Genomic DNA, 26816 nt, shown 5'->3' with positions numbered 1-26816 from the left:
GTTATCCAATTGTCTTCGGACCTGTATAGAAAGATGAAATCTCACTGTATTTCCTGATCGAGGTCCAGATTCTATAGCTGAAAAAGTTAATCAGTGAAAACATTGACTTTCTTCTCCCGTCGTGAAGCAAATGCTGTGAATCCTTTATCTTCATCAAAAATCAGCAATAAAAAAGGCACATCAAACGATTTTGGCCAAAATTTTAAGCACTATGTATGCATCTATTCATTCATTTATTTCCAAGTAACTGAAACTGATACTGTACATTTACTGTCATTTTACAAAAACTGTACCACAGCCGTCCGCTCGTTCTCTAATGTACACAGTGAAGCACACAGCACAGGAGCCAGATAACTGCTGGTCAACAGTTGTGAGAACCCTGTTGCCTTCTGACTGAAAACTAAAGCTAAAAGCATGTTTGCCTCTTAATATTCTATGCGTCATTAAGTAGCAGAGGAATACATTCAGGCCACATTATGTAATCTAATTCTAAACTTGTTGTGCAACACCAAAACTTAAAAACGGAAAGTGGCCGGGAAACAAATTTCTTGCTGTGTGCCGAATGTGTTTCATCTACTTACTCGTCCTCCATGCTCAGCTTGCTTGGCTTAGCTGATAAGGAAAATAAAGTCACACGGCAAACATGGACGGCACATTAACATATGGCGCCTTCAGCATTATTAGGTGTTTCACAAGGCAGTAGTATACTAAAACTTGGTGGATCAAAAAAGTGAAAAATCCAACACAAAACTTCTTCTTAAAAGGACCCTGAGCTGCAAATTACACTAATCCATATGGAAAAGAAAAGCACAAGGCAGAAGATCTGGGCACTAAAATGACATAATGGCACTACAGGTTTAAAAAAAAAAAAAAAACCCTGAAGTATTTGCAGTTTACTGATTAGGACGAGTACCCCAAGTTTAAGTCCAGAATTACATATATTTACACACATTTAAATATTATCCCCAAATAAAAACTAAAAGTCAATAAATATAAATAGCAGTTGACTGACATGAGTGTCATGTCCGTGTCAGTGCAATGTTAATGCAGGTTAGCTTTAACACAGGTAGGCGAGGCAGGCTCTTTGAGCACGGGTGCATACGTCGTGTCAGACTGTCTGTCCAGAACAAAGACACGACTTATTCCATTTATGGCACCATAAAACTATTAACACAGAGATAAACACATCAAACTCTGACCACAAGATCAACACCATTCTTGCCGTGGGACTCAAGATTTAAAACATTTGATGGCCAGCAGGTGGAAGACTACCAGTGATGATACAATCTGAAATCGGTTTACAATTAGCTGTGGAAGGCACATGAGGATGAGGATTAGCTTAAGGATGAGAGAGAAAAAAAAACACACACACACAAAAGAATCAGTAGTATTTTCTGATTCAGAGAGTGGAAGGAAATCATCTGTCGGCAGAAGTTCACATAAAAAGTAACTCAGAGGAGACGTGAAGTTAATCAAACTCTGCTTTGGAAGCACATCTCCAACAAGTTATTTCCCTTTATAAACAATCTCTGCTATCACTTGGCATCTGTGCTCATGACAATGCAAGTGTGCGAGTGTGTGTGTGTGTGTGTGTGTGTGTGTGTGTGTGTGTGTGTGTGTGTGTGTGTGTGTGTGTGTGTGTGTGTGTGTGTGTGTGTGTGTGCGTGCGTGTGCGTGTGTGTGTGTGTATTTGCTTAGGCCTCAGTGAACCCATGTAAAGAATGCTACCTCATCCAGGTCCACAGGGTAGTCAGTGAGGTAAATGGGGCCTTTGTCAAAATGTTCTCCCTTGTAGCTTCGCCACCGACCTGCAGGCAGGTAGATGTCCCTCTCCTGCTTTCCTGGCTCCAGCACTGGAGCCACCATCAGGTCATCTCCGATCAGGAACTGGGAGTCGATCTTATAAGCCGCCTCGTCGTCGTTGGCGATCCACCAGAGAGGCCTTATGATTGGGTCTCCTGTATCCAGAACTTCGCCAGCGAGCTCAAGAACCCTCGGGGCAACTAGAGTTTCATGCAGCTCTGTGAACTTCTGCGCAATCTGTACCACCTGCGGACGAGTGCAAAAAGGCACCTTGTTAGATTGGCAATGAAAAGATTAGCATCTCTTTTTTTCAGTTTGGCATGAGAACATTTCACAAAAATATATACAAAAATGTGTCTGATTGTTAGTCAGCTGAAGCCTCTTTTAATCTGTAACCAAAAACTGAATTTTACCAAATGAAATACAGCTCATATGCTTCGTAATAGGCCAACTTTCAGTTCAATAACTCTGAAAATGATTATGCTGTGATCTCTATACACATTTGTACATTTCCCAATATGTAGTTTTTTTTTTATGAATTCTGACTTCTAAACATGAGTATCCTATGAGGCCATGATACACAAGTGAAACTTTAGTGCCACCTTGTGGTGACAAAAAACAACATACTGGGAATTTCATATATGTCACTTCATATATTATGTTTTCATATTCAGACTTGCAAAAAGAAAAAACATGTAACCGTTTTATATTAGCACTTCATAGACCTCATTTTAGAGATCTTGCTGTATTTAATTCTTTTTTAAGCTTTATTCAGTCTTCATATTTTTAGTGTATTTCTCATTGGAACTTCAGACAGAAAATAAACTTAAATCCAACTTAAAAGAAAAAGTATAAGTAAATTGGAATATTGATATTAGCTTCAATAATATGCATAGTTTAATAGCAAAAGCCTTTTGAGGAAAATAATCAAACAAAACCAATTAAAACAAAAAAAGATTCATGTGGAGATGCAGAAACTTATTGTCAGCTTTACTCTTAGATGAACTAAACATAGATCCATTATATTGTATCTGGATCAGCTATTTACAAAGATGTATTGTCAAAATACAGAAAGACTAGAAATCAACCAAAATTTTGTATTCGGTGTGAGATGAACTGTTAATATTACTCTCAGTGTGTGCAAACTAGTAGCAGCCCTGCTTCACTTTTCAATATACATTTATTCAATGTGCTTTACACGTTCTGCTGATGAATTAACTTTAATCAGGATGAGGTGGGGGAGAAATACATCCCCCCTACACCAAATCTCATCCTGGTGATATGAACAAGATAGTAGTAATAGAATATTATGCTTCTATTGATCACTGAATTAAGGCAAAGAAACAAAGAAAAGTTTAAAACTATGAAAGATAGTCACTGTTTTAATGATCACCTCTGCGTCGTAGGCCCACGGCGGGATAGAGAACTGCATGGCAGGCATGAAAGCAGACAACTCCAACCATCTGATGTACAGCTCTCGGTCTGGCAGCCCACTTTTACCATCCAACCCACCTGAAAGACAACGCAAATCTCAGATTGTACTTCGTAATCTGTACCGCAGATTAATGCGTTCATAACAAGAGTTCACTTCAACTGTGGATACATACATGTCGGTATACGCTGCAACATACCTGCAGTGCGGTTGGGGTAAGCATTTCCTCCAATCATGTCGGGCAGGACAAACTGGTAGCCGAGAATACTGATCGTCAGCACCGTGGGGATGATGGACTTGAGGCCGAGCTCGTAGCCCCACACCGAGTCTCTGTCTATGATCCTGAAGAAGCAGGAGATGTTCTGACTCTGGTAACCCACTCGCAGCTCAGCGCGTTCGCTGAAGGGTATGGCCATCTCAGTGTAGCGGCGGGTGAAAGTGGACGGGTCGGACAGCGGCACCAGAGTGCTAAACTGACGGGGGAGGTAGCTCGTCTCCCCAGCGTCGAATTTGAAGGAGGTGACATCGTAACGATTTTTAAGCAGGCGCAGATGTGAGGAATACCACTCGCGGGCGTCTGGATTGGTGAAGTCCAAGATCCCGCCGATACCGTTCCACCAGCGAACCAGAGCAGGCAGCTCGCCGCTCGGCTCCCGGACAAACAGCCCTTTCTCCACAGCCACGCCGAAGTTAATGGAGTCGTAGTTGATGAAAGGATGCGTCCACAGTGTCACATGAAAGCCGTCCTCTCGGAGTCTCTCAAACATCCCGCTGGCATTGGGAAATTTCTGCGGGTCAAAGTCGAATTCACCGTAGTCTGCGGTGTAGCGGTCGTCCAGCTCCAGATGGGAGCATGTGAAGCCATGTTTGGTGATGTCAGAGGCGTAGCGCAGCAGCTTCTCCTGAGTGACAGCGGTCTTGTGGAGGGCCCACGTGGACCACACTGGATGTTTGAACACTTCGGGAGACGGGACTTTAATGGGCTTTGGAAAATAGCGACGGACCTGAGAAAGATACAAGCACACAGAGCTCAGTAATGCCAAAGTGGATTAAAAGTGGACGTTAGTTGGTGGAATAAAGATGCAAAATAAAGATCTTTGCGGTTTAAACCAGTATAGTGATATTTTGGGAAATTGAAACAAAAAGATGTGCATTCCACCTTGGATCAAATATCTGTCGGCTCATCCACGTTCAATACTCATTCAATCACAATGAGGCCTGCTAACTGGAGTATTGACACAGAAAAGGTCTGACCCAGATTTTTAAACCCGATCTTGTTTTAGAGGCTAATCACCAATCAAAAGGTTTGTCTAATACTTACTCACCATGTACTTGTGGATTGAGGTAACATCTGAGCCCACACAGACTCTGTAGCTGAGCTCAGGAAAGGCCTGCTCCCCTTCTGGTGGTCTGAAGGGGGAGTCCTGGTAGCGGGACTGGAACCTCAGTGTCTTGTTGTTCTCCGACCAGCCCAGATGAAAAGGCACAGAGTCATTAATCTTTATTGCAGTGGCATTTGACGACAGCCAGTATCGCTCGAGGATTCCCCCAAACGCGTCACGCGTAGAGTAGACGTCACTGGTAATGAAAGGCCGTGGGTCTTCTTCCCCTTGGATCAGGACGGGCCAATGTGGCGTCGCCATCTCAGCTCCTCCATACCAATGAGAGTCGTTATAGGCCATGGCATGTTCTACTGTGTGCTTATTTTGCAGCTCTTCCCAGCGAACTCGGTAACACATCACTGTGTCCTTTGGCCGCACTGTCTGGATGAAGAAGTTGAGCTTGCCCGAATCTGACTGTGTACAACTCAGAATGCTTCCCTCCTTTGTGCAAGAGTCCAGATCCAGAGTGCCAGACCTAGGATGATGGTTGGAAAGAGAGAGGGAAATAAGGACTGGTTGAGCTCGACTCATAATTCAATCATACTAATTACTCTCCAAAAAGACTCCACCAGAATACTGCAACAGAAATAAAAGCAATCATAACAAATATTACATTAGATACTTCATTTATTTACTCTGCAAGCGTTTTATTTGTTGATATGAACTCTTCTGATTAAGCACATTAAGAGGTTAGTCTTCCTTCAGGGTGTAATAACGTGTCCGTCTTGCCTGGTTATTCATGCACACATTGCAAGAATTCAACCTTTTAGCAGAGCTCAGCGGAAAACAAAAAAGAAAACAGGAACAACTGTGCTGAGGGCAAAAGAAAAACTCATTATTTTACATGAGTTACTAAATATTAAGATCTGTTGATTGTTCCTTTTAGACACATCGTGTTTTTTTTACAAGAGCATCTTGATATGGATAGCATTGTATAGACCTTCATAATTATCTATTTTATTGTGTGAAATGACCAAGACCTCATTCTTATTTCAATCATAGAATTTCAGTAAAATGATTCATTGTAAGAGTGTTTTCATTCCAAGTTTAAATATTTCATTATTTGCACTTCATTTGGCTCAAGCATCTTAAAATGAATCTGTATTGCACGTCACATGTTGGTTATGGAGGTATAACAGAATCAAAAAAAGTGCGCGCGCGTGTGTGTGTGTGTGTGTGTGTGTGTGTGTGTGTGTGTGTGTGTGTGTGTGTGTGTGTGTGTGTGTGTGTGTGTGTGTGTGTGTGTGTGTGTGTGTGTGTGTGTGTGTGTGTACGGGTACGGTACACAACCTGAAGGTCATGGAGAAGATGACGGCTCCTCCCTGGTTACGAATGATGAAACCATCCTTGTTGAGGTCCAGCAGCTCGGTCTTCAGTAGCTGTGCTTTCTGGAGAGACACTGAGTAGTAGCACCAGGCAACCACAGCAGCCAGGACCAGCACACAGCCCAGCATACCGGCCAGGACCAGGGGTCGACCTTCATGGGCAAGTTTCTTCTTAAGTGGGGACCCACCAGCTCCCCCTGAGATGTGCTGCTCCCCAGGAGCCACTGGAACAATCTGATACATCCTGAAGCCTGGCACTGTGATGACTGAAGAGGCGACTTTGAAAGGGAAATGCCGGAAATGGACGGCTGAAGAAATCTTGTTGCAAGTGAACGAAAAAAAAAATAATAATAATAATAATAATAAAAAATAAAAGGTAATAAAAATAAAAATATAAACAGAGACAGCTTGATCTCTACTCGTGAATGTTGAGCAAGGCCTCCATTTCTAAGCAGGGCTGCTTTTCCAAGCCTATGAGAGATAAAAAAGGAGTAGAAATAAAAGATTAACTTTAACCAATAATATGTCAGGTGACACAAAGCCACTGAATGCATCCCACTGATACAGTCGCACTAAACGTGTCAACCCTTGAAGAAGAGTTCATTTCAATATTCTATTCTATTAAAGAATCCCCCCTCAAAACACTTATTTTGAAAGTTTGGGGTTGAGATGTGTTGGAGAAATGGTGGTCGTTAGTTGATTTGTTATGGTGCAGGTTATTTTGGTGGGGGGTTGTGAGATGGCATCTCAACAAGTTAAAATGCTTCACATTCTTTAGCTTAACGTTTCATGCTTGTGCAGATTAAGTCTGATTTGTGTTTGGTGGCCGTAGACAGTTCAATTTGTGTGTTCTGTTGAATACGTTTGCTTAGGTTGATAGCAGAATAGTTCAGTGGGATATATATATCGTAAAACATTTGAGTTGGCATGAGTTCATTTGCAATACAGAACTGGACTGGGTTTTGTAATTTACTGATATGATGTAAATTGGATTAATTTTTGGTTAAAAAAGGTGGAAGCAATATGATAATTTTCATATGTAATAGTTGTGATTCAACAGTTTTTTCATGATTTTTTTGTAAATGGGGAAGGAAATCTAAGTTATTTCAGTAAGTCTAAATATAAAAAGCATAAACAATACAAGGTTTGGTTTAACTTGAAGTTAAGTTGTGCTACTTTGTGATTAGTTAATGACGTTTGAGTCGATTATGGGTTGTACTATATCACGTCTGATTGATTCTGATTAAAAGTTTAACTTTTGAAATTTCAATACAACTTTAATGACTTGACAAAAGCTACAAACAGCTTTCAGTTAATTGATTAAACTGCATGACTGATTTAATTAACATGCTTTTCTCACTATTTTCTTGAGGGTTATAAAGATGTAAAACCTAATTTAAGTTTCACTGTCCCTTTTTAAAGAAATAAAAAAATTGATGGGGTCGCTCTGCATTCTCTATAAGGCAGGCATTGAAGCTGAAAATTAAAATAACTCGACATATAATGCAAGTTCAGGAAACTATACTTGGACACAAAGAGCAGTGAGGCTTTCTCCACTGCACGCCATGATGATTCAAAAACACATACACAAGCAGTGCATGCCAGTGTACTTACTCAACACCTGCATCTCAGTGCTCCTCGTTATTTCTTTTATTCTACTCCGTAACAGATCCTGCAGCCCAGATACTTATTACAATATTTACCATGTCCTGCAGCAGACTTCAGCAGTGTCAAGCAGAGAAAGCACAGGAGCTTTAATCTGCTAAATGGCAGGTAGCCAAACACTGTAGCCACACAGGCACTGATGGCAACAGAACTGATGAAACCATAAAAAACAGACTATGATCAGAGAACTTGCAGACATCATGTCAGCATGATTCAATTACATTGATCTCTTAGGGTTAGAAAAAAGTCAATAATATTTAGGTACAGCAGGCCTCAAATAAGTGTATGGCTGCAAACCTGCAGTTTAACATGGACGACAATCCAGTCACCTTAATATACCCACTGGTATTATAATGTTCCAGCACTAAATTCACATTTATTGTGACGAGGATGCAATGACAAAATCCAATCTCTGGTGCTTAATCTGTAAATGTGACATTCAGGAGCAGTTAAAACACAGATAAATGTGTTCTTTCTTGTACAATCTTACTCATCATACCTCCTCTTGTTTGATGTAATTGCGTGAATATGAGGAATAGTTTCTAATTATACTTATTTCTGAGTTTCAATCCAGATGGTGATATTTGCTTTGTTGGATTTGCTTTGTTACACATTATCTGGCAAGGCAACATTTCAGATTTTTGCTTCCACATTTTAATCTTCAATTGTTGAATCTATATTCAGAATCAGAATCAGAAGCTTTATTGTCATTGTACATGGTACAACGAAATTGCGGTGTAGCTACAGTAGACACACAGTAGACATACAATGGAGCACAGGCAGCCATTCTCACATTCAGCATCGCATTCATATCAGCAGACATACCATATATACAGAATAACCTAAACATTCACACGCACATTCAGCTCTCATACAGACCCGCTCACACACACCCAGATGAGTGAGTAAGTCATTAGTGCAGTAAGGTAAAAAAAAGAACAGAAATTAATTAACCAAGTTAATTAACCATTAACACAGTATATGTTTTTAAACAATAGCCATTTGATAATGTCTTGAATTTTGATTCCCTGATAATCACGGCACTAAAAATGAAAGGTGAATGAAAACTTTCTGTATGCACAATTCAGAAACTCTTTAAACAAAGTTTCTGAAAGAGATGGTTTATGACATATTTAGTGATTGTTTACTGCACCCCCATGCAATTGCCATTTTAATTCGTTTGGTCTTGAAAATAAACTCAATGCTGTGTTTTGACAGTTCTAAAAAAATAATAATAATAACCATACAGTACAACACGGTTCAGTGTTTTCAGTTAATCGTACATACTTGCAGGAAACTGTCATGCGTACACTTAAACTAAGGGGAAGGGGCAGGGGGGCACACCAGTACGTGTGTGTTTGTTTTTGTTGAGCAGAGTAAAGCTGACATATAAAAACAAGCTTCCCCAGTGTGATCGATCACAGAGCTGACTGTCGACGCTGCACTGGGACATTACTGTCTCTAACCAGCTGTACCAGTTGTCGCTAACTCTGGCTTTTCGGTCGGCCATTGTTACTGTCAAGTGCAACACTGTTGTCCTGTACCGCATACATATGATTTTTAAGTTGTTGGCATTACCACCAAGCTACACCACACGGGGTTGCGTGCATGAAAAACAGAGTTATCTTACCTCGGTATCTGCCTCCCCGGGGTCACTGTTCAACTGTGTGTGCAGTCCACCACTGCGCAGCCGCGGACAGGCGAAAGTTTTACAGTCCCGCCTCAGCGCGAACAATCTCGAAGGTGATTGGTCCAACTGTCTGTCCAAACACTGCGCTGTGGAATTCTGGGAAATGTCGGACGGTAAAGAAGATTGGAAAAGTCACTTAATGAAAAGTGTTTAAACTTCTCCGTCCGGAAAACAACATTCAAAGCTCGCGTAATAAACATAAGGTACATACACTAATATAAACTAGCCTTTATGGTATTCCAAATTATGCTTTTATGCATTTTTTTTTTTGCCAACATGCTGTTGTTGCCATGGGTACAAGTACAACAGCAAATACAGTTTTGAAATTACTTTAATTGTAAAAAGAACATTGTGAATGTATTTTGATATTTCTGTTGAATTCCATTATTTGTTTTATTGTATTTTGTTCGGTTTTTAGCAGTAATCAAGTTTAAAGGGTGTGCTGTTTTTGTCATTTTGTGGGACATGAGCCACCTACACGCACGGTGTGTCAACATGAGGTGGCACAGGAACAACACACACAGATTATACAGCTCGTCCAAACAAGGGTCAAAGATGAGACCACAGTGAGGGTAAACACAGTCATATTATTACAGTGTGATATACCCTCTTTCTACCACTGGGTGACAGCAACAAGCTACTCACTGTGAAGCCAAACCTCTCCACCCTTATCCTTGTTCATGCAATTTATCTCTTATTGGATTTTAAATAAACATTCAAGTTTGACGGATCAATGGATTAATAATGTAAGATTAGCTACAATAAATATACATTTCAATTTCTTAGTTGCTCTTTCAATCTGCAACACTTATGTTGTTTTGTTGTTTTGTTTTTATTTTTTTAATTGTCCTTGTCTTGTTCGGCAGCTAAGGTGTACAATATTACCACTGTGTTCATTCTTGTGCCCGCCTCATTGGCAAGGCCGTTTAATTCTCGTGCCTCGAGCACAGACACAAAAAGCATATCAAAACGTGCCAAAAGCAAGGAAGATGACCCAGACTTAAACCAATAACATTACAATTATCTAAACTATCTGTCAGGCTGAAACTTCCAAATCTCAAATATTATTTCTGGACAGCACAACTGAAACCTAGCACAAAGTGGATTTTGGATCTCGCTTCTACTCACTGGCTTGACATTGAAAAAACGTCAGTAGCCTCCCATTGCAGGTCCTGCTCTTTGAAGAAGGAAACTCAGGTGAGCAGCAGAACTGGTGCCACACTGTTGCAGCCCACTGCATAGTGGGCATGTATAGTGGGCATGTATAGTTACATTTAACTACAAATAGAATGGCTTAAATGGGGGGGGGTATTTCCCATGGGAATCAATAAACATATTTTCTTCTCACTGTGATGATATTATTTGATTACTCAGTTTCAGGACTAGAATTTGGAGAAACAAAGGATATCAGACAATGAAGTTCACAGTGGAGATGCTGTTGATGCTGCTTTCCCTGATCTGCGGCATTCCACCAGCAATGGCCTGTTTGCAGTGTGACCGAACCATCAGGGTCCTACATGAGGACTTCATCTTGTCTGCTCCCTCACTGAGTGATCAGATTGAACTGACAAAGATCACTGACCATGCCTATGTAACCTACAGAGAGACCAGTCAAGCACGGAAGGGGGTCATTGGTGAGTTCAACGAACTTCTTGTGAACGATTAATAATTTTTTTCTTTTTCTTTTTAATTTATAATGGATTGTTATGCTTTTCAGAATATTTTCTATTGTCTGATCACTTAATATTCACTACTATGTTTTACATTTTTTGTTCAATCAAAATGTCAGATTTCTCCACATTGTACCGAGCCAAAACTGAGTACGAGAGTGAATTTGATCGTTTCTTAAACTCCATGCACACAGGTGAGAAAAAAAAGCATGTTTTGTGACTTTTTTCTCCAAATGTTAAAGAAAGAAGTTGCTTCAAGCGTTTGAAAATATCTTATTTGTGCAAATGAACAGATCAGTATTTTGTTGCAGTATTATCACTGATTATGTTTACAAAGCAGTTTCTGTCACATTTCTTTTCCATTTTTGTCTTTTTTAAAAAGGACCTATAACACACGACACCATTCAAATCATGGAGAAAGGCAGAAGCATCTTGGAGAAGCAATTGGATGACTTCATCCATGATGGTAATTGACATGAGAAACAGTGAGTGTTCTGCACAGTATGAGGCAGGGCACTTTGTCGGACTCATTTCAATTTCAGTGCTTGCAATGCATTAGTTTCAGATCATTTATTTGTCTCTCCCTCAGGATTGTGCCCCAACAAGTGTGGTAAGTTTGTATTGTCTCATCCTTCCATCTGTGTCATTGTAAATCCTGGTACAAGCATGATGTACAAACAGTTTAATATGTATGGTGCGTGTTTACAAGACATGTGTATGTTCATGTGTGTGTATGTCTGTACGGTTGTCAGGGCTTCTAAACAGGAGAGTGATGGATTGCATCTCTTGCCGCCACAAGATCTACATCTGTCCCTCTCCAACGGGCCAGCAGGACTGCGGTGGTATGGCGTCCTGTGTGCATGTGTGTCTGCTTATGGGTGTATCAAAGTGAAGGAGGTTTAGTAGTATGTATGCAGTGGGAGTTCACCATTCTTTAAAGTGCAGATCCATGTTGTCACGAACATGTAAATGTGTCCTAGGGCAACGCCCTGCTGTTGCCATGTGCAGGGCTAATATAAAAAGATTATTCAAGTAATCCCGAGGCACACGGATGGAGGATCTGTCTCTCTCCAGCCTCTCTCTCCCCTCCCTCTCTGCAGAATATCCAATAGAGGCTGAGGAGGGAGGCCAGGCAGTGTTGAACTGTTTTCGTCCCTGGCATCCTCTTCTGTTGGGAAAACCAGAGTACCATTACTCCTGGTCGCCTGGAACACTGGGAGCACAACAGGTCTCTCTCTAATGCCAGACACTAGAAATTGCAGTTTACTATCTATCATATTGTATCTTCTTTGTATGTTCTATATTTGGCTGTGCACTAGTGTCATGAAAATGTGTATTAGTCACATCTAATATGAAACCTTCACTTGTGACTTTATATTACAGCTAGATGAAAGTAACTTTGCAGCTTTATTAGTGACAGATGAGTCATCTATGGTCTTGAATCAACTTCATGTGACCGAACAAGGAACATATAGGTGCTCTCTACAAGACCGAAATGGAAGCATCTTCTACCAAGTGGCTTTCTTACTCAGTGGTAGAGTATCGTTTTCAGACATGTCTTCACAGTCGTAGTTTGTTATCTCAAGTCTGTGTTTTAAAACATCTGTTCTGTTACCACAGTCTAGTCTCACTTAGTGAGATTGGATCAAACACACAAATGACCTCAGTAGAACAAACTCTTGCAGGGGCCAGATGATTTACTGTAAAACATTATTGGAATAAGTTTAAGAACTTACAACTAACAAAGTTTTTTGGTTTTTTTTTTTCAGAGCAACCAAATCAAATATTACTCAGAAAGAATTATAAAAATGTGGCACCGTTAAGTAAAGGAGGACAGAAAATTAAATGTTTATCTCATGTTTAAAAAGTAACCAGAAAGCTTTTCAGAATAGTGACTCTTTCTTACAGTAACAGTGTGTGTGTGTGTGTGTGTGTGTGTGTGTGTGTGTGTGTGTGTGTGTGTGTGTGTGTGTGTGTGTGTGTGTGTGTGTGTGTGTGTGTGTGTGTGTGTGTGTGTGTGTGTGTGTGTGTGTGTGTGTGTGTGTGTGTGTGTGTATGCATACGATTTGGTCCGTGCCACATCTGTGGGGGAGATCCAGGCACAAATACACGTAAATATATATGGAAAATTATTTCATACTTAGTTACTATTTCTAAGCAAACTTTTGTTTGCTTAGAAGTTTTTTTGAGTGTCCTTCAAAAATCTTTCAAAAATCCACTTTATCTGCGTCCATATTTCCTTTTCACATTAACATTAATCACTATTTTCCCATTGTTCTTTGTTTTCTTCCAGTTGCACCACTGCCTCCTCAAACTCACGGACCCCTTGTTACTCTGCCCGCCATGCCTCGTGGAGACTACTCACGTTTACAGCCCACAGAGGAGCTGCTGTTGTCACTCGTCGCCATAGTTATCGTTCTGAGTGTGACAGCGAGCGTGGGCCTCGTATTTGTCCTGAGGTGAGACAGCAAGTGGGAGGATGAGAGGCATACAGGAAGGGTGGAGGTGAAAGTGATGGCATAGGGGAGTCAGCGGGGGCGACATAGACTTGATGCTTCCATCTCACTTGAGTCATACCAATAGCAAATAAATCAGAATAACTCCACATTTTAATCCTTTGTTTTGCTGCAAACAAAGGATTTTCATTTTTAAAATGTTTACATTTATGTTTAAAAAAAAAAATACTAATTTCACAAAAGCTATCATTAACAGCCTCACATTTCTTTTTCTGTGCCAAAATGTCTTCATTCAAATGAAGCATCTCAAAGTATGAGTGTTGATGTGATCTTGTTATTTAGAATAAAGCTAGCTTTTATGGTAGACAATTCACTATTGTCGTTCTTGATCTCAGAAGTCTCTTGTCAAAGTTGAGAGTACAATTAAACTAACACATTTCCTAGAGACACTAAAGTAATTTAATCTACTATTCAAAGCAATTACTTGCTGAAGTTGAAGAGTGGGCATTGTTTGTGTTTATGTTTGAACTTTAAAAATGTTAATTTCTTTATGCTTGGTCTTTTTTTACAGAAGGAAATATATTCTCATAGTGAAGAGAAAAAGAGGGACGGAAGACGAAAAACGCATGGTGTGATAATCTGCACAGTCAAGTCACGTGGAAATGTCTCTCACTTCAAGCTTTCACAGATCTCCCTGCGGTCAAGAAAAAATCCCCAGCAATCAACCTCAATAAAGTAAAACAACAAAGATTTTTTGGGGTCATATAGTTTATCTATCACAATTTTTTTTTTTAAACAAAAACATATAGAATGTATATTATGTATTAAAACCAGAGCCAAGGTCAATAGTCACACGTTACCAACACCCCAGAGCACATCAGTGATCATCCTCAGAGGCACATTATTCTCTGAATGAAGTGATGCCACGGTCACATGGGCTTTTGATGAGCGAAATCAAGGACGGGGTAAATCTCTGGGATTACAGTGTCTTTCAGAGATTAATAGGTCCAGCCATCCAATTAATCCTGGATAATCCTGCTGTAGAGAGGGAGGGGAGTAAAACCAAGCTCAGATGTTTTCACCAGAGGTTCCCTCAATGTTTAGTTACTTTAGTATTTCCATTCAGAAGGCTTGAGTAAAAGCAAATGTTTACGTCATTAGTAATGTTGCTGTCATTGTGAACTCAGTAGTCTTACAACATGATTGCCAGACATGCTGGCTCTATACATTCTGATGACATTGTAGGGGCTCGTGATTCAAAAATAGTCATGGCTGCTGACACAGGTTCTGTCATGTTTCATTTAATCACCTTTCATCATCAAGTTTACTCGTCTGCCAAGCATTGTGTGTCTGCTTGGTGCCGCTGGCTTTCATTTGCTGTGGTAAAACCATTTAAACCTTAAAAACAAAAGTGAAACTACTTTCAGGAGCATGTTAGATACATTCATTCAATCAAAAGGGATGATTGTATAACTTTTTTTTTTTATTTATTCTAATAGGGGACTTTCGACATTGTATGAGTAACCATAACCAGGAAGCCACTTGCGGAATCCTAAACTGTTAATTTTCTTTTTCAGGGTTACTTCTGACCTTTTTGAATCACACACACACAGGGTAGATCATTTGGTCTGTGAGCTATGACAAACTTGTCAAAGGCTACAATGATACAGTGTGAGGGGGCGCGTGTGGAGGCTGATGTCTGCATGGATGATGACAGGATGTAAGTGTGATGCTGTTTCCGGCTTTGGCTTGCTGGCATGGGGGTGAAAGCTAAAAAAAGAAAAGAAAGAAAGCATGATTCAAGACAACCTTATACAGAAACATCATGTCACAACCTCCAAACACAATAGACCTCAACTGGTCACAATGGGTTTATACCACGTGTTTGAACCAGGTTGAGGAAACTGTAAATGCATGCTCAGCGATTCGAGTGACAGCCATGATGAAGTTTGTAGTAAAGTTGGTGTGTGTGTGTGTGTGTGTGTGTGTGTGTGTGTGTGTGTGTGTGTGTGTGTGTGTGTGTGTGTGTGTGTGTGTGTGTGTGTGTGTGTGTGTGTGCGTGCGTGTGTGTGTGTGTACAAACTATTGTGGATTGAAAGTGCAGCATCAGCGGGGAGTGGGAATGACAAAGTGGTTGTGCTGCTGGAGAAGCAGTAGGCAGCTGGCAGGGAAAGGGACAAAGGGAAGTGGTAACTTCGTGAAACAGGAGCCAGAGGTTTGAGGGTGAGATGTTTGTGGGCAGCCAGAGTGAGCTGAATGTGGGTTACAGGAAAATGAGCGCGAATACAACAGAATACATCTTAAAATAGTTGTCTCCAAATCATTGTTATCCCACAAGTTACTCGCATTTTGGGATCTTTAACATTTACCATAAATAATTCCTCTCATTGTGATGGTTTGGTGACCCATGTCCAAGGTTTGACCTGCTTTCACCCTGCATAATAAACTCAGATCAGCTCCAGGCCCTCAGGAAGAACAATGGAAGAAGCAGTATAAAAGATGGATGGGAGGATTTTCCTGGAGTGAATTGAAATTCTGAATTGATGAAAAGAATTTCATAAATTGGAAAATATTCCAGAATATATATTCTTGACCTTTCTGTCAGCAATTAATAGTACATTAAAATATGTTTGCGTGCACATAAATCCACACCTGAAAATAATCCAGAATAAAGATATGGTTTGAGAAAATTACTTAAAGATTAAAAAAACAACAACATTTAAACTGAACTATGCAACATTTTTAAATCTTCTGTAGGGTTGAAGGACTCTCTGAAATGTGTTGATTATTCACACAAATATAAATCAACACATCCTATTTTGAAATTGTATAATAGGTTGAGTTTTAAATATTCAGGAGGAGCAGTCTTATTTTCTTCACCCTTATCTGTTAAAGAAACATGTATGTGATAAAGCTGGCCTGGATCTTTGTGAAATGTATAGAAATTATACAAGCAGTGTGTGTTTAATCTCAGATTTATAGATTGCTGTGAGTTTGATACTTGTTTCTACAATATTACACTCTGCTATATCTGAAAAGGGGAAACAGACACATTTTAGGTTTACCAGCAGACTAAATAAAGCGTTTTGATGCCAACATTACACTTTTTCAAAAAGTTTTATTTTTTTCTTATATCAGCACAGCAGACGACTTCAGTCTGGGACATAAATCAGAGCAGGTCAGTCTAAAGCTTTGGGAGCTTTAGGAGCGGACCGTCGGATCAGGGTTTTGCCCCAAAACGTCACGTCATTCAACACAAAAACACGGGATAACCCCAAACTTCCATGTGCGCGGTAGGAAAATCAGATTTGACGTAACGCTCCATATAAGGAGTGCCGGGTTGACTTTATTTGGGCTTTTCCGACTGTGACGTACGAATTCGGCAGAAAAACAAGGAGTGGTACGGTCGACCCCGCCCCCTTCTCTACTGTTATCAATGAATAAGAGAAACTATTAAACTCAATCCACTAGACTTTTCAGCAACAACACCGTCCATTCGTTTGCAATAAATTATTGCGTTTTTATTTTATTTTATTTTTTACATGTATTTTTAATCTATGTTTTATCAAACAGAGTATTTAAGTTCGCAACAACTGTTGTTTTATAGATAATTTATGTGGACTTGTTTTATTCTTTTTACTTTGAAATCAACTTTAGTCCATTTGTCGTCATGACCTCCATCAGCGAGCCTTTAGAGATCGCAGGCAGTGAGCTGGTCCAAATCCTCCGGACCCCCAGGGATCAGTACACCTCCGCCGGGTGTGTGGTGCTGGACTGCAGACCTTTCCTCGACTTCTCCCTGGCGCACATCTCCGAGTCCCGCAACGTGAACTGGAACTCGATGCTGCGCCGCAGGTCCAAGAGCTCCGTGGTGGCTCTGGAGTGGCTCATCCCGGACAAGGCGTTCCTGTCCCGGCTGCGGGCCGGCGAGTTCTCCCCGGTGGTGGTGGTGGATGAAAGAAGCGGCTCCGTGGCCGAGCTGAAGGCGGAGAGCGTGGCCCAGATGCTGCTCACGTCCCTGCAGAGCGAAGTTCAGACAAACATCTGTTTTCTGCAAGGTAAAAAAAAAAAAAAAAAAGAAGAAAAGTTTATTTCTACTTTAAAGAAAGGGTTTGAACAATGTGTTTATGTGTTAATACTGACAGAAACTGCGCAGCAGGGATTTTTTTTTTTTTTTTAAAGGGAAAGAAATATATGAATATATATAAATCAAGTTTAAATCCTATCGTTCTAATTCTTTCTCACATATTTCTGTGGAGGAATGATGTGAAAGCTTACAGCTTATACTCTGTGACCTCCATTTAGGTGGATTTGAGGGATTTTCAGAGGCCTATCCAGAGCTTTGTTACAGTTCTGCCAGCAATCACCTCTCTCCCGTGGACCCAGAGCCAGCAGTGACAGGCCGCAGGACACCAGCCTACGATCAGGTGAGAGGTCACTTTAAATACAAATCAAACAAGACTTCAGATAAATTGTCATCATGGCACAGTAAAATAAATAAATTAAATACAAAGTGTAAAATGGCTGTTCTTGTCTGTAAATTGCAGGACGGCCCAGTGGAGCTCTTGCCCTTCCTGTTTTTGGGGAGTGCCCTTCACTCATCCCGCAGAGAGGCCCTGGCAGCGGCAGGCATCACGGCCGTGCTCAACGTGTCCTCCACCTGTCCAAACTTCTATGAAGGGGAGCTTCAGTATCTTCGACTCACTGTGGAGGATACTCTGGCTGCTGACATCAAAGCGTGCTTTTCTACAGCCATAGCCTTCATAAGTGAGTCTCTCCATCCTGTGCACAGTGCTGCCATTTTCCTTCCGTCCAAAAGTCTAGTTCTGACTGCGGTCTCAACTCAAAGCAAATTTGATTAATCTCAGGCCAACTTTTTGTGTTTGCTATTGAGACATGAACATTTATAAGCAGCTTATTCCTAGATGTGTGAACTAATCATTGAGTTGCAAAACAACTGGATTATACGGCAAACGCTGCATATGAGAAATGAGTCAACATTTTGAGTTGTTGCTTTGGCTTGTTGCGACCACACCGCTTTGTAATATGTTGTTAGATTTGTAAGAGCTATTTTCCGTTAGCATATTAACTTGAAAGAACATTTCCTTTTCTTCTTGTTCACCTCATGTATCTCTGTCGTTAATCACTGATGTGAAGTGGAACAAAGCATGCTAATCTCTCTTCCCCTTTCCATCCTCCCTGTAGACTCAGTGAAGCAGAGCGGTGGCCGCGTGCTGGTGCATTGTCAGGCAGGTATCTCCCGCTCAGCCACCATCTGTCTGGCCTACCTCATGCACACGCAACGCGTTCGGCTGGAGGAGGCCTTCGACTTTGTCAAGCAGCGACGCCACGTCATCTCCCCCAATCTGGCCTTCATGGGACAGCTGCTGCAGTTTGAGACTGACGTCCTCTGTCACGGATGAAGAGCCAGATGCAATGAGGCCATTTGTGAGACTTTACTTTTCAGCCTGATGGCATTTCTTTGGGCTTCTAGCATTAATCAGGACTCAAGATGTGTGTATAAATGTTTGGTATGTGCTATTTAAACTAGTACATCTATGACACACAATCTGTACGGCTCGAGAAAAGCTGCTTGTGTTGCTGGCATCACATGGCTGGATTCCTGCTGACAAATGAGTTCTTGATTCGACAAACAGCAGTTGGCAGCAAAGCCCCACTTTAATAGCCACATTATGAACTGTGATTCTGAGCCAGCAAGTTGGAGCAGCTACCAGGTTGTTTTTCTTCCTCTGCTGTTCTGTACTCGAAGGCAGTTGTGCCTGCTGGTCTGGTTTTGACTTATGTGCCTGATCATTTGCAAGAGCTGCCCTAATTTATTACAAAAGTCACTCCTGCACACATATAAATAATGTGGCAAATATTCCAACAACACTGTGTTAACTAGTCATACCAATTACAACTGATATAACAATTTCAGTCCATACGAAATAATATGACTCAAGCTAATGTCTGATTGCTAAGTTCAGTCAGATGGAATTTGTTTTCACAATGCAAATTATATTTTTATTTTGTATTTATTATTCTAACATTTGTTACGAAAGTATTATGAATGTTCATTTTTGTAACTGCACTTTATACCTCTCAAGTTTGGGCTTGTTCCTATTGTGTTTCTTTTTCACAGAAATAAAAAAATAAACCCGTGGGAACACGCATAAGAGTCATTTATTTACTTTCATACCATGTGGTTTTCGAGCTGACACAATATACCACTGAATCCTGACTGTGAAGCAGCACAAACTTTAAATGTGTTTTTTTATATTTTAGAGGACGATCTTCTTGTGAAAGGGGAACAGGAAGTCCTTTTAACCTCAGGAACTAGTGTTGTACAGTTCATGTTCACTTACACAGGTTACAAGAACTACTTTGGTCATTTGACGGGGAGTTTGGTGAAGGAGAAGAATAGAAAGCTGTTTAATGGCTATTTTAAATCAGGAGCTTTGGAAATTCCAACAGTATCACTGAGTGACTGGGGCACTTTTATTTTGCAGGGGTTTCCAAACTTCCCTCACAGAGTTTGAACCCAACTGCACCTTTCCAGCCCCCAAATTATGATGCTCTGCATGTTGTCATTCATCCAAAGTAGAATTGTTTGGGGTTGAATGCCAGGCTTCCTAATGTATTTCACCTTATAGGATGTTCCTGTCAATTGCTATGGGGATCCATCCATGTCCAACTCCTTGGTTCATCAGAGGGCAAAAACAGAGAGACAGGTAGTTACCACAATCACAGGTTTGGCCAATATTCATTGAAATATTTTACTACTGCTACAATTATGGTTTTCTAATAAAAGTTATTTCATCACTTTAAGTGACCTCTATCATACTTACAACCCCAAACTTCGAAAATGTCGACGTCTACCCTGCATAATAAAACACAGTCAGATTGACCTTATTGACCTCTTAACTTCTTCATTCCATTAGCTGCGGTTTTTCAGACTGAGGGGCAGAGAATTGCCCTCTGGGGTTTTCTATGTCTTGATTAGGGCTGAGAGATTACCTCAAGTAAAACCCAGGAAAAATTACATTGTTTTGCTTCATTGCCACTTTAGGACACCATAGTTGGAAGAATGAATCTCGACTGAATGAAGATTCCCATCAGTCCTGGCTTATAAGCCACGACCTCTCATATGGTCATTTTCTCCAGACAAAGATGAAAATCTCTGTCTGCGTAAATGAAGGCTTCACTGACAAGTTGAAGCTGAATTTCAGCGAAAGCTCCAGTGCGGCACTTACTCCCAGTGATGATAGTTTGAAATGTTATCCACTGATCTACTGGATGAATGTAACTTCTGCACCACTATGGAGCTGTGCGCACCCATTTTGTTACATTTACAAAGCACATATTCCGCCAAAATGATTAATGAATAAATATGGTTTACAGTCATTTGAATTGTGAATGTTTTATTAATTAAAACAGTGATTTGTCAGTGCACCTTTTTATTAATTATCGTGTGTGCGTGTGCGAGAGAGAGAGAGAGTGAGAGCGAGATTGAACACTGTGTGCAGCTTGAATTAATTACAACAACATACATACATACATACATGCATGCATACATACAAACCTGTGTAATGAAGTCCTGACTCATATTTGTGTTGAGACAGAGCCCTCTGGCGAATGCAACGGAAGGTACATACATTTACAGATGCCAATAGGTGGCGCCATCGCACTTTTTATGAATTCGGACAACTTTTCCCGTCTCAAACGCAGGTGCAAATCTCTTGCCCTTACACATTATTTCTTTTATAGCATTTTAATACCGAATGGTTTGGCCTTGTTGGGGTTTAGAGTGGTTTTAAATATATAGTCTGAGGAGCACACAAATCACAACCTTGCTTGTTTTCTAGGAATTCACTTTGCTTTTGTCTTCAGCATCACAAATCTCATATGGTCGGTATTATATTGATCTTGCTGGACCTAATTCAATCTTTAAACTTCAGTATAAGTCTAAACACTTTTCGGGCCACTTTCCCCCCCACATTCCCCAGACATTCACTTTTTCTATTACAAAAGAAATAAAGAAATCTAGGCGTTACTCATATAAGACGAAGCACACAGAGTGGAGAAAAACGAGAAACACAAGACCGAATCACGCCAGTAACTCAACAAGGCTCTCTCAGAGTATCTAATGGGAAGGTACTGTACTATAATTGATTTGGACCCACACCATAACGCGCACAGTCTCCCACCAGCGCTCAGTATTATCCTGACGTGCACTAAACTTATTGGACTGTATTTTATAAACACCTTTTTTTTTTTCCCCCTCTGACTCATTTTCTCTTCCTCTCAGTTACTTTCTCGGTGTGCGAAACTTTCTGGAAGTTTGCTCAAGGAAAGGTTGCCCTTTCCTGGACCGGAGTGCATCCCCCCCCAGATGTCAAGCAAGAATTGTTGATCCGCTGTGCGTGACCCGTGACGGCAGAATTTCCGCCATGACTGACCCATCTACTGTAAGTGTGTGTGTGTGTGTGTGTGTGTGTGTGTGTGTGTGTGTGTGTGTGTGTGTGTGTGTGTGTGTGTGTGTGTGTGTGTGTGTGTGTGTGTGTGTGTGTGTGTGTGTGTGTGTGTGAACCACATGCTGTTACACAACAAACAGCTCTGGAAGCGATGTACTGCGCGCTGAAAGCGGTGTGCCTCTCGGCCTCCATAACCCCGGCACCGGTGACACACCCCTCACCCCCAGAATGCATTTTCAGCGTGTTACTAAGCGCGGTTCACCCACGGAAACAGACACTTGATTGGAGTGCACTCTCCCGCTAAAAGCTTTATTCTCCCACCCTTTATATTTAGAATGTGCAGCGTGGAGCGAAAAAAAAAATGCACAGCCATTATTGGCTGCATCGTCAGGTCACGCAATCAGAGCGCAGGCCTCCCAATTGTGATTCCATGAGTGTCGAGCTGGGCTTCTCTCTCACTGGAGCATCGACGTGTGGGTGATGTACAACAAAAACAAGTAAACAGGATCTCCCACCCACACGCCATTCATAAGACTGTATGCTTTGTGTGTGTGTGTGTGTGTGTGTGTGTGTGTGTGTGTGTGTGTGTGTGTGTGTGTGTGTGTGTGTGTGTGTGTGTGTGTGTGTGTGTGTGTGTGTGTGTGTGTGTGTGTGTGCGTGTGTGTGACACCACAGGGTCACATCGCCACCTCCAAACAGCGCGGGATCAACTCGGCTGCAGTTTAATGTGCGGCTCTGTAAAACAGCCAGCATGACGTAGGTTTCGCCTGATAATTGAACAGTCGGGCACTTGATCTCAGGTAGGCAACAAAATCACGAGGGATGCCACGAATGTCTGTTCTTCTCGGATGAGGAGGAGGGGTGCTGCGGGACGCATAATGCGGTGGGATTTGAATAGCAGTCAAGTGATGATGTAAATGCATGAGCGCAGCAAGTTACAATAAGTGCCTTATGGCCCTGCACAATGAGCAGAGGTAGAGGGTAACGGTGCAATTACCGAGGAAGGGGAGCGCAATCTGAAGCCCATTTCACAAGGAAATCATTCACGTCCATCGCCACTTTTTGGCTAATGATTGAAATTAACTGCTACTTCAAAGAATAAAGTCTTATCTTTGAAATCTCTTGTATCATACAAGATCTATTGCTTTAGGTTTAACCACGCTAACGAGAGAGTGGACCACCTGCAGTTTAGCGCCTTTATAAATCAGTACCCTGAAGGGAGTCATGCTTTTAAAATGAGAGCTTTAACTTGGTCGAACGTTTTGGAAGTTGTGGAGTTGTGAGTTTTTATAGCTTTGGTGTCAGAAAAGAGTAAAATTCATTCGCACATCTGAAATTGGCCCTGCTTTTGTGATCATTAGAAGCTCATCTGCATGGACACGGAAACACAACAGCATGTGCACAATTGTACAGGTTGGGGATTTTCTTCTTCTTCTATACTGTACAACCAAACATTGCCCTAATATCTCTAAACCAAATCAGAAAATAAGAGTGCAGGGGTTTTCTCCAGGCAGGATAACTAAAGCACGAGTGTAAGTGCTCTGAACTAAGTTAGTTTCATCCGGTTATTATATGAAATCACTGATGGAATGTTAAGATGGTTCTTTTTTTAATCATTAAAATCTTTTATACAATTTTTGATTAAGACCATATATCAAAGAGAGATGATGATGATCATGATGATGATGATGATGATGATAATGACGATGATGATTGATTAATTGATTGATTGATTAGTTTTACTAAGTGCACGAGTCTATGTAAGGAAAATGATGGGGTTTTTTTTTTCGTAAAGCAGATCGCACGAGCTCTGCACTCGCAGCTGGACGCCACAGTATCCCGCAGAGTTAATTGACCGGAGCTGTGCCACCCAACAAGCCATTTCTAATAAAACCGCGTCGGCTGTGCCGCACGGGTATAAATGTAATGGGAAGGAGGAGAGCTTCAGACGTGGGAGGAGAAGGCAAAGGCTGTCATGACGCCCTGCTCCACAATGACATCACTGGGTCTAAAAGAGGCGCAGGAGAGAGATGGGAGGCACCCCACTTATTAGATTTCGTCGTAAGGTCCTGTTCACAAGTGAAGACGCTGCTGCGCCTCTGTGAGGAAAACTGATGTGCGCCCGTGGAGTGGCTGAATCATGGCATCCCGGTGAACTTCGGACGCACCAAGGACCAAAGAACTACTGCGGAGACGCACAGATTGACTCTGCTCAGTGGGGATCGTTTTTCTACTGAGGAAACGAGCGTTTTTTTTAACAGAATATTTGCCCGTGCGCCGAGGTGGAAAGCTTGATGTTAACTTTATGTTTTCCAATGTTCGAGTGACTGGACACGTTTGAATCATCGCAAGCGCTTACACGCAGGAAATTATCAGTATATTTTATTACTGTGTCATTGTAAATAGTGTGATATAATACTCTCCTCTTTTTTTTTTTAATCTTTTTTTTTTCCCAGAAAAAGACTGGTATGTTTACGCGCGCCTCAAACGAGGACGCACGGATATATTGTATAATAGATAAGATTTCCCGGGACTCTCGGGTCGACAATCACCCAAAATTCGATTTTTAAAAATACAAATTACATCTTTTACATCTTCCTTTTTTCAATACAAGTAATCAACCCCCGGAAGAACGGTACGGGCTGTGCGTAAGAAGTTTGAGCTCGTCAGACTGGCGCACGACAGTCATCGAGGCAGAAATTAATACCGTTTTGAAAGGAAATCCAGTTCTTCAAGGCTTCCCGGCATTTGAATTGAAAGCCACCGAACTGTGTGTGCGCTTAAAATGGACTTGGAAGAACTACCATGGAGGGTGCAAGGGAGCTAGCACACGTCTGAGTGACAGAACTAGAAAAATTGGGGTAAATATAACAAATAATTATACTTTTATGGACACATATATTTGCTCCCCCTGTATTTGGATATTTTATTATTGTGTTATTTTATCATAGCACATGTGATCCCTTGGTATATATCCTAAAGTTAACTGTTGAGTTGTTTTTTCAAAGAAATATTATTCAGAAGCAAAAACGTATGCATATATGTATTTTTTTTCCCCTCTGTCTATAAAGACGCCTGGAAAGATCCTCCCAGCATGGCTTCAGTTGTGGACAGTGGCTGCTCCATGGAGCTGAATGGCTGGAACAGCAGTGCGAGCAGCTCCGGAGCCTCCGTGCCCTGCAACCAGAGCGTCCTGAAGCTCGCCCCTTACTCCCCTGAAGCCACGGCAGCTTTTGCCACCGCCATAACCTTGATGGTCGTCTTCACCATCGTGGGTAACATCATGGTCATCATCGCAGTCTTGACCAGCCGATCACTCCGGGGTCCACAGAATTTGTTCCTGGTGTCACTGGCTGCTGCTGACATTTTAGTGGCTACACTCATCATCCCGTTCTCCCTGGCCAATGAACTGCTTGGCTTCTGGTACTTCAAGTCCCTGTGGTGTGAAATCTACCTGGCGCTGGACGTGCTGTTTTGCACTTCTTCCATTGTGCACCTGTGTGCCATTTCACTGGACCGCTACCTGTCAATCTCCAGAGTTACTTACGGGCGTCAGCGGACTCCGAGACGCATCAAAGCTGCAATTGTTGTAGTGTGGCTCATCTCTGCCATCATCTCCTTCCCTCCCCTGCTCTCCCTGAACAAAAGTGAGGCGAGCGACCAGGAGAATGACAGAGGACCTCAATGCCAGCTGAATGATGAGCGCTGGTACATCCTATACTCTACCATTGGTTCCTTCTTCGCCCCCTGCCTCATCATGATTCTGGTCTACGTAAGAATTTACCAAATAGCAAAGCAGAGAACGCGATGCCCGCCAGGAGAGCCCAGGAAAGATGGGGTCGGCTGTGCAACACCAAGTCAGCCTCCACGACACCTTCAAGCCAATGGGAAGAACGATGAAGAAAGCACACCCCCTTCATCCAACAAAACCTCAAACGCGAGACCCCCCACCCTTGCTATCACTCCATCTCCGTCCCCTGGAGAGTCTCAAACCACTGAAAATCCCAACCCCAATAATCTCCTGCAACCTCCATCCCCATCTAAAGTCATGTCGCCTGTCTCAAGCTCCCATGATACCCCTCTTCATGGCCCCGCGGCACCCTCCTCTGGGCCTGCCCCCAAGACTAAAGAGGTGGGGAAAAAGGGCAAACGTCTGAAGGCGAAAAAGGCCGACAATAACAATGGGGACAGCTCAAGCACAGAGAGCGATATGGAGCACAGCCATGGAGGTCGTGGCAGCACGAGCATGCCAGGATCACCTGCCGGAGGGGGGGTCCACTCCCCCGCCTCAGTCAAGCGCTACCGGGATATGATCGCCACTTCAAAGGGGTCTCGGCTAGTGCCAGGGAGGAAGTCGAAAACAGACAACAATCCCGGGGCGGCGAGGCGTAAAGCAATGGTCAACAGAGAGAAGCGTTTCACCTTTGTCCTGGCAGTGGTCATTGGTGTCTTTATGGTGTGCTGGTTCCCTTTCTTCTTCTCCTACTCGCTGCAAGCAGTGTGCCCAAAGGCCTGCAACATCCCAGAGCCACTCTTTACGTTTTTCTTCTGGATTGGTTACTGCAACTCCTCACTCAACCCAGTTATATACACTATCTTTAACAAAGACTTCAGAAAAGCTTTCAAAAAGATTATCTGCAGAAGCACCAAGGGTACCTTCTTTTAGCATTTCAAATTTACAGACGAGCAAAATGGACCCACAGTGAAACAAAAAAAAATGATATTTCTGAGGCATGAAGAAACAATCTTTTCCATTTTTTTCAATCACTCAAAGGGCTGTTTAAAATATATATATATATATATATATATGTTGAACTGTGGAAATTTCAGCATAAAATTTGAACTGAGGGTCACTTTTACAGCCACAGTGTGCGGACAGGCGACTTGGACTGTGAAATTCCCACTTGCAGTTGAAAGGC

At 41.7% G+C, this 26816-nt stretch overlaps 4 protein-coding genes across 4 annotated transcripts; 3 read left to right on the top strand and 1 right to left on the bottom strand.

Moving 5' to 3' along the window:
- Positions 1 to 831: 831 nt before the first annotated feature.
- Positions 832 to 6185, bottom strand: LOC308132674 (myogenesis-regulating glycosidase-like; the record flags this gene model as incomplete). Its single annotated transcript, XM_080499850.1, has 5 exons — positions 832 to 2049; positions 3197 to 3315; positions 3435 to 4239; positions 4561 to 5092; positions 5908 to 6185. 5 exons carry the CDS (start codon positions 6183 to 6185, stop codon positions 1702 to 1704), a joined length of 2082 nt encoding a protein of 693 aa, XP_080355976.1. The 3' UTR covers positions 832 to 1701.
- A 4544-nt stretch (positions 6186 to 10729) lies between these two features.
- Positions 10730 to 13430, top strand: izumo1 (izumo sperm-oocyte fusion 1; the record flags this gene model as incomplete). Its single annotated transcript, XM_080499980.1, has 8 exons — positions 10730 to 10931; positions 11087 to 11161; positions 11350 to 11433; positions 11557 to 11577; positions 11720 to 11809; positions 12068 to 12195; positions 12351 to 12501; positions 13261 to 13430. 8 exons carry the CDS (start codon positions 10730 to 10732, stop codon positions 13428 to 13430), a joined length of 921 nt encoding a protein of 306 aa, XP_080356106.1.
- Positions 13431 to 16913: 3483 nt separating this feature from the next.
- On the top strand, positions 16914 to 19583 carry dusp2 (dual specificity phosphatase 2). The gene is made up of 4 exons (XM_080499546.1): positions 16914 to 17481; positions 17729 to 17850; positions 17971 to 18190; positions 18629 to 19583. Exons 1-4 carry the CDS (start codon positions 17094 to 17096, stop codon positions 18844 to 18846), a joined length of 948 nt encoding a protein of 315 aa, XP_080355672.1. The 5' UTR covers positions 16914 to 17093; the 3' UTR covers positions 18847 to 19583.
- A 5408-nt stretch (positions 19584 to 24991) lies between these two features.
- adra2b (adrenoceptor alpha 2B) lies at positions 24992 to 26563 on the top strand (the record flags this gene model as incomplete). Its single annotated transcript, XM_080499790.1, has 1 exon — positions 24992 to 26563. One exon carries the CDS (start codon positions 24992 to 24994, stop codon positions 26561 to 26563), a length of 1572 nt encoding a protein of 523 aa, XP_080355916.1.
- Positions 26564 to 26816: the final 253 nt, after the last annotated feature.

The sequence above is a fragment of the Blennius ocellaris genome (assembly GCF_963422515.1).
Source record: "Blennius ocellaris genome assembly, chromosome: 7".
In the NCBI taxonomy this organism is placed as follows: Eukaryota; Metazoa; Chordata; class Actinopteri; order Blenniiformes; family Blenniidae; genus Blennius; species Blennius ocellaris.
Note: the sequence above shows the minus strand (reverse complement) of the source record. Positions and strands in the feature narration are given on the sequence as shown.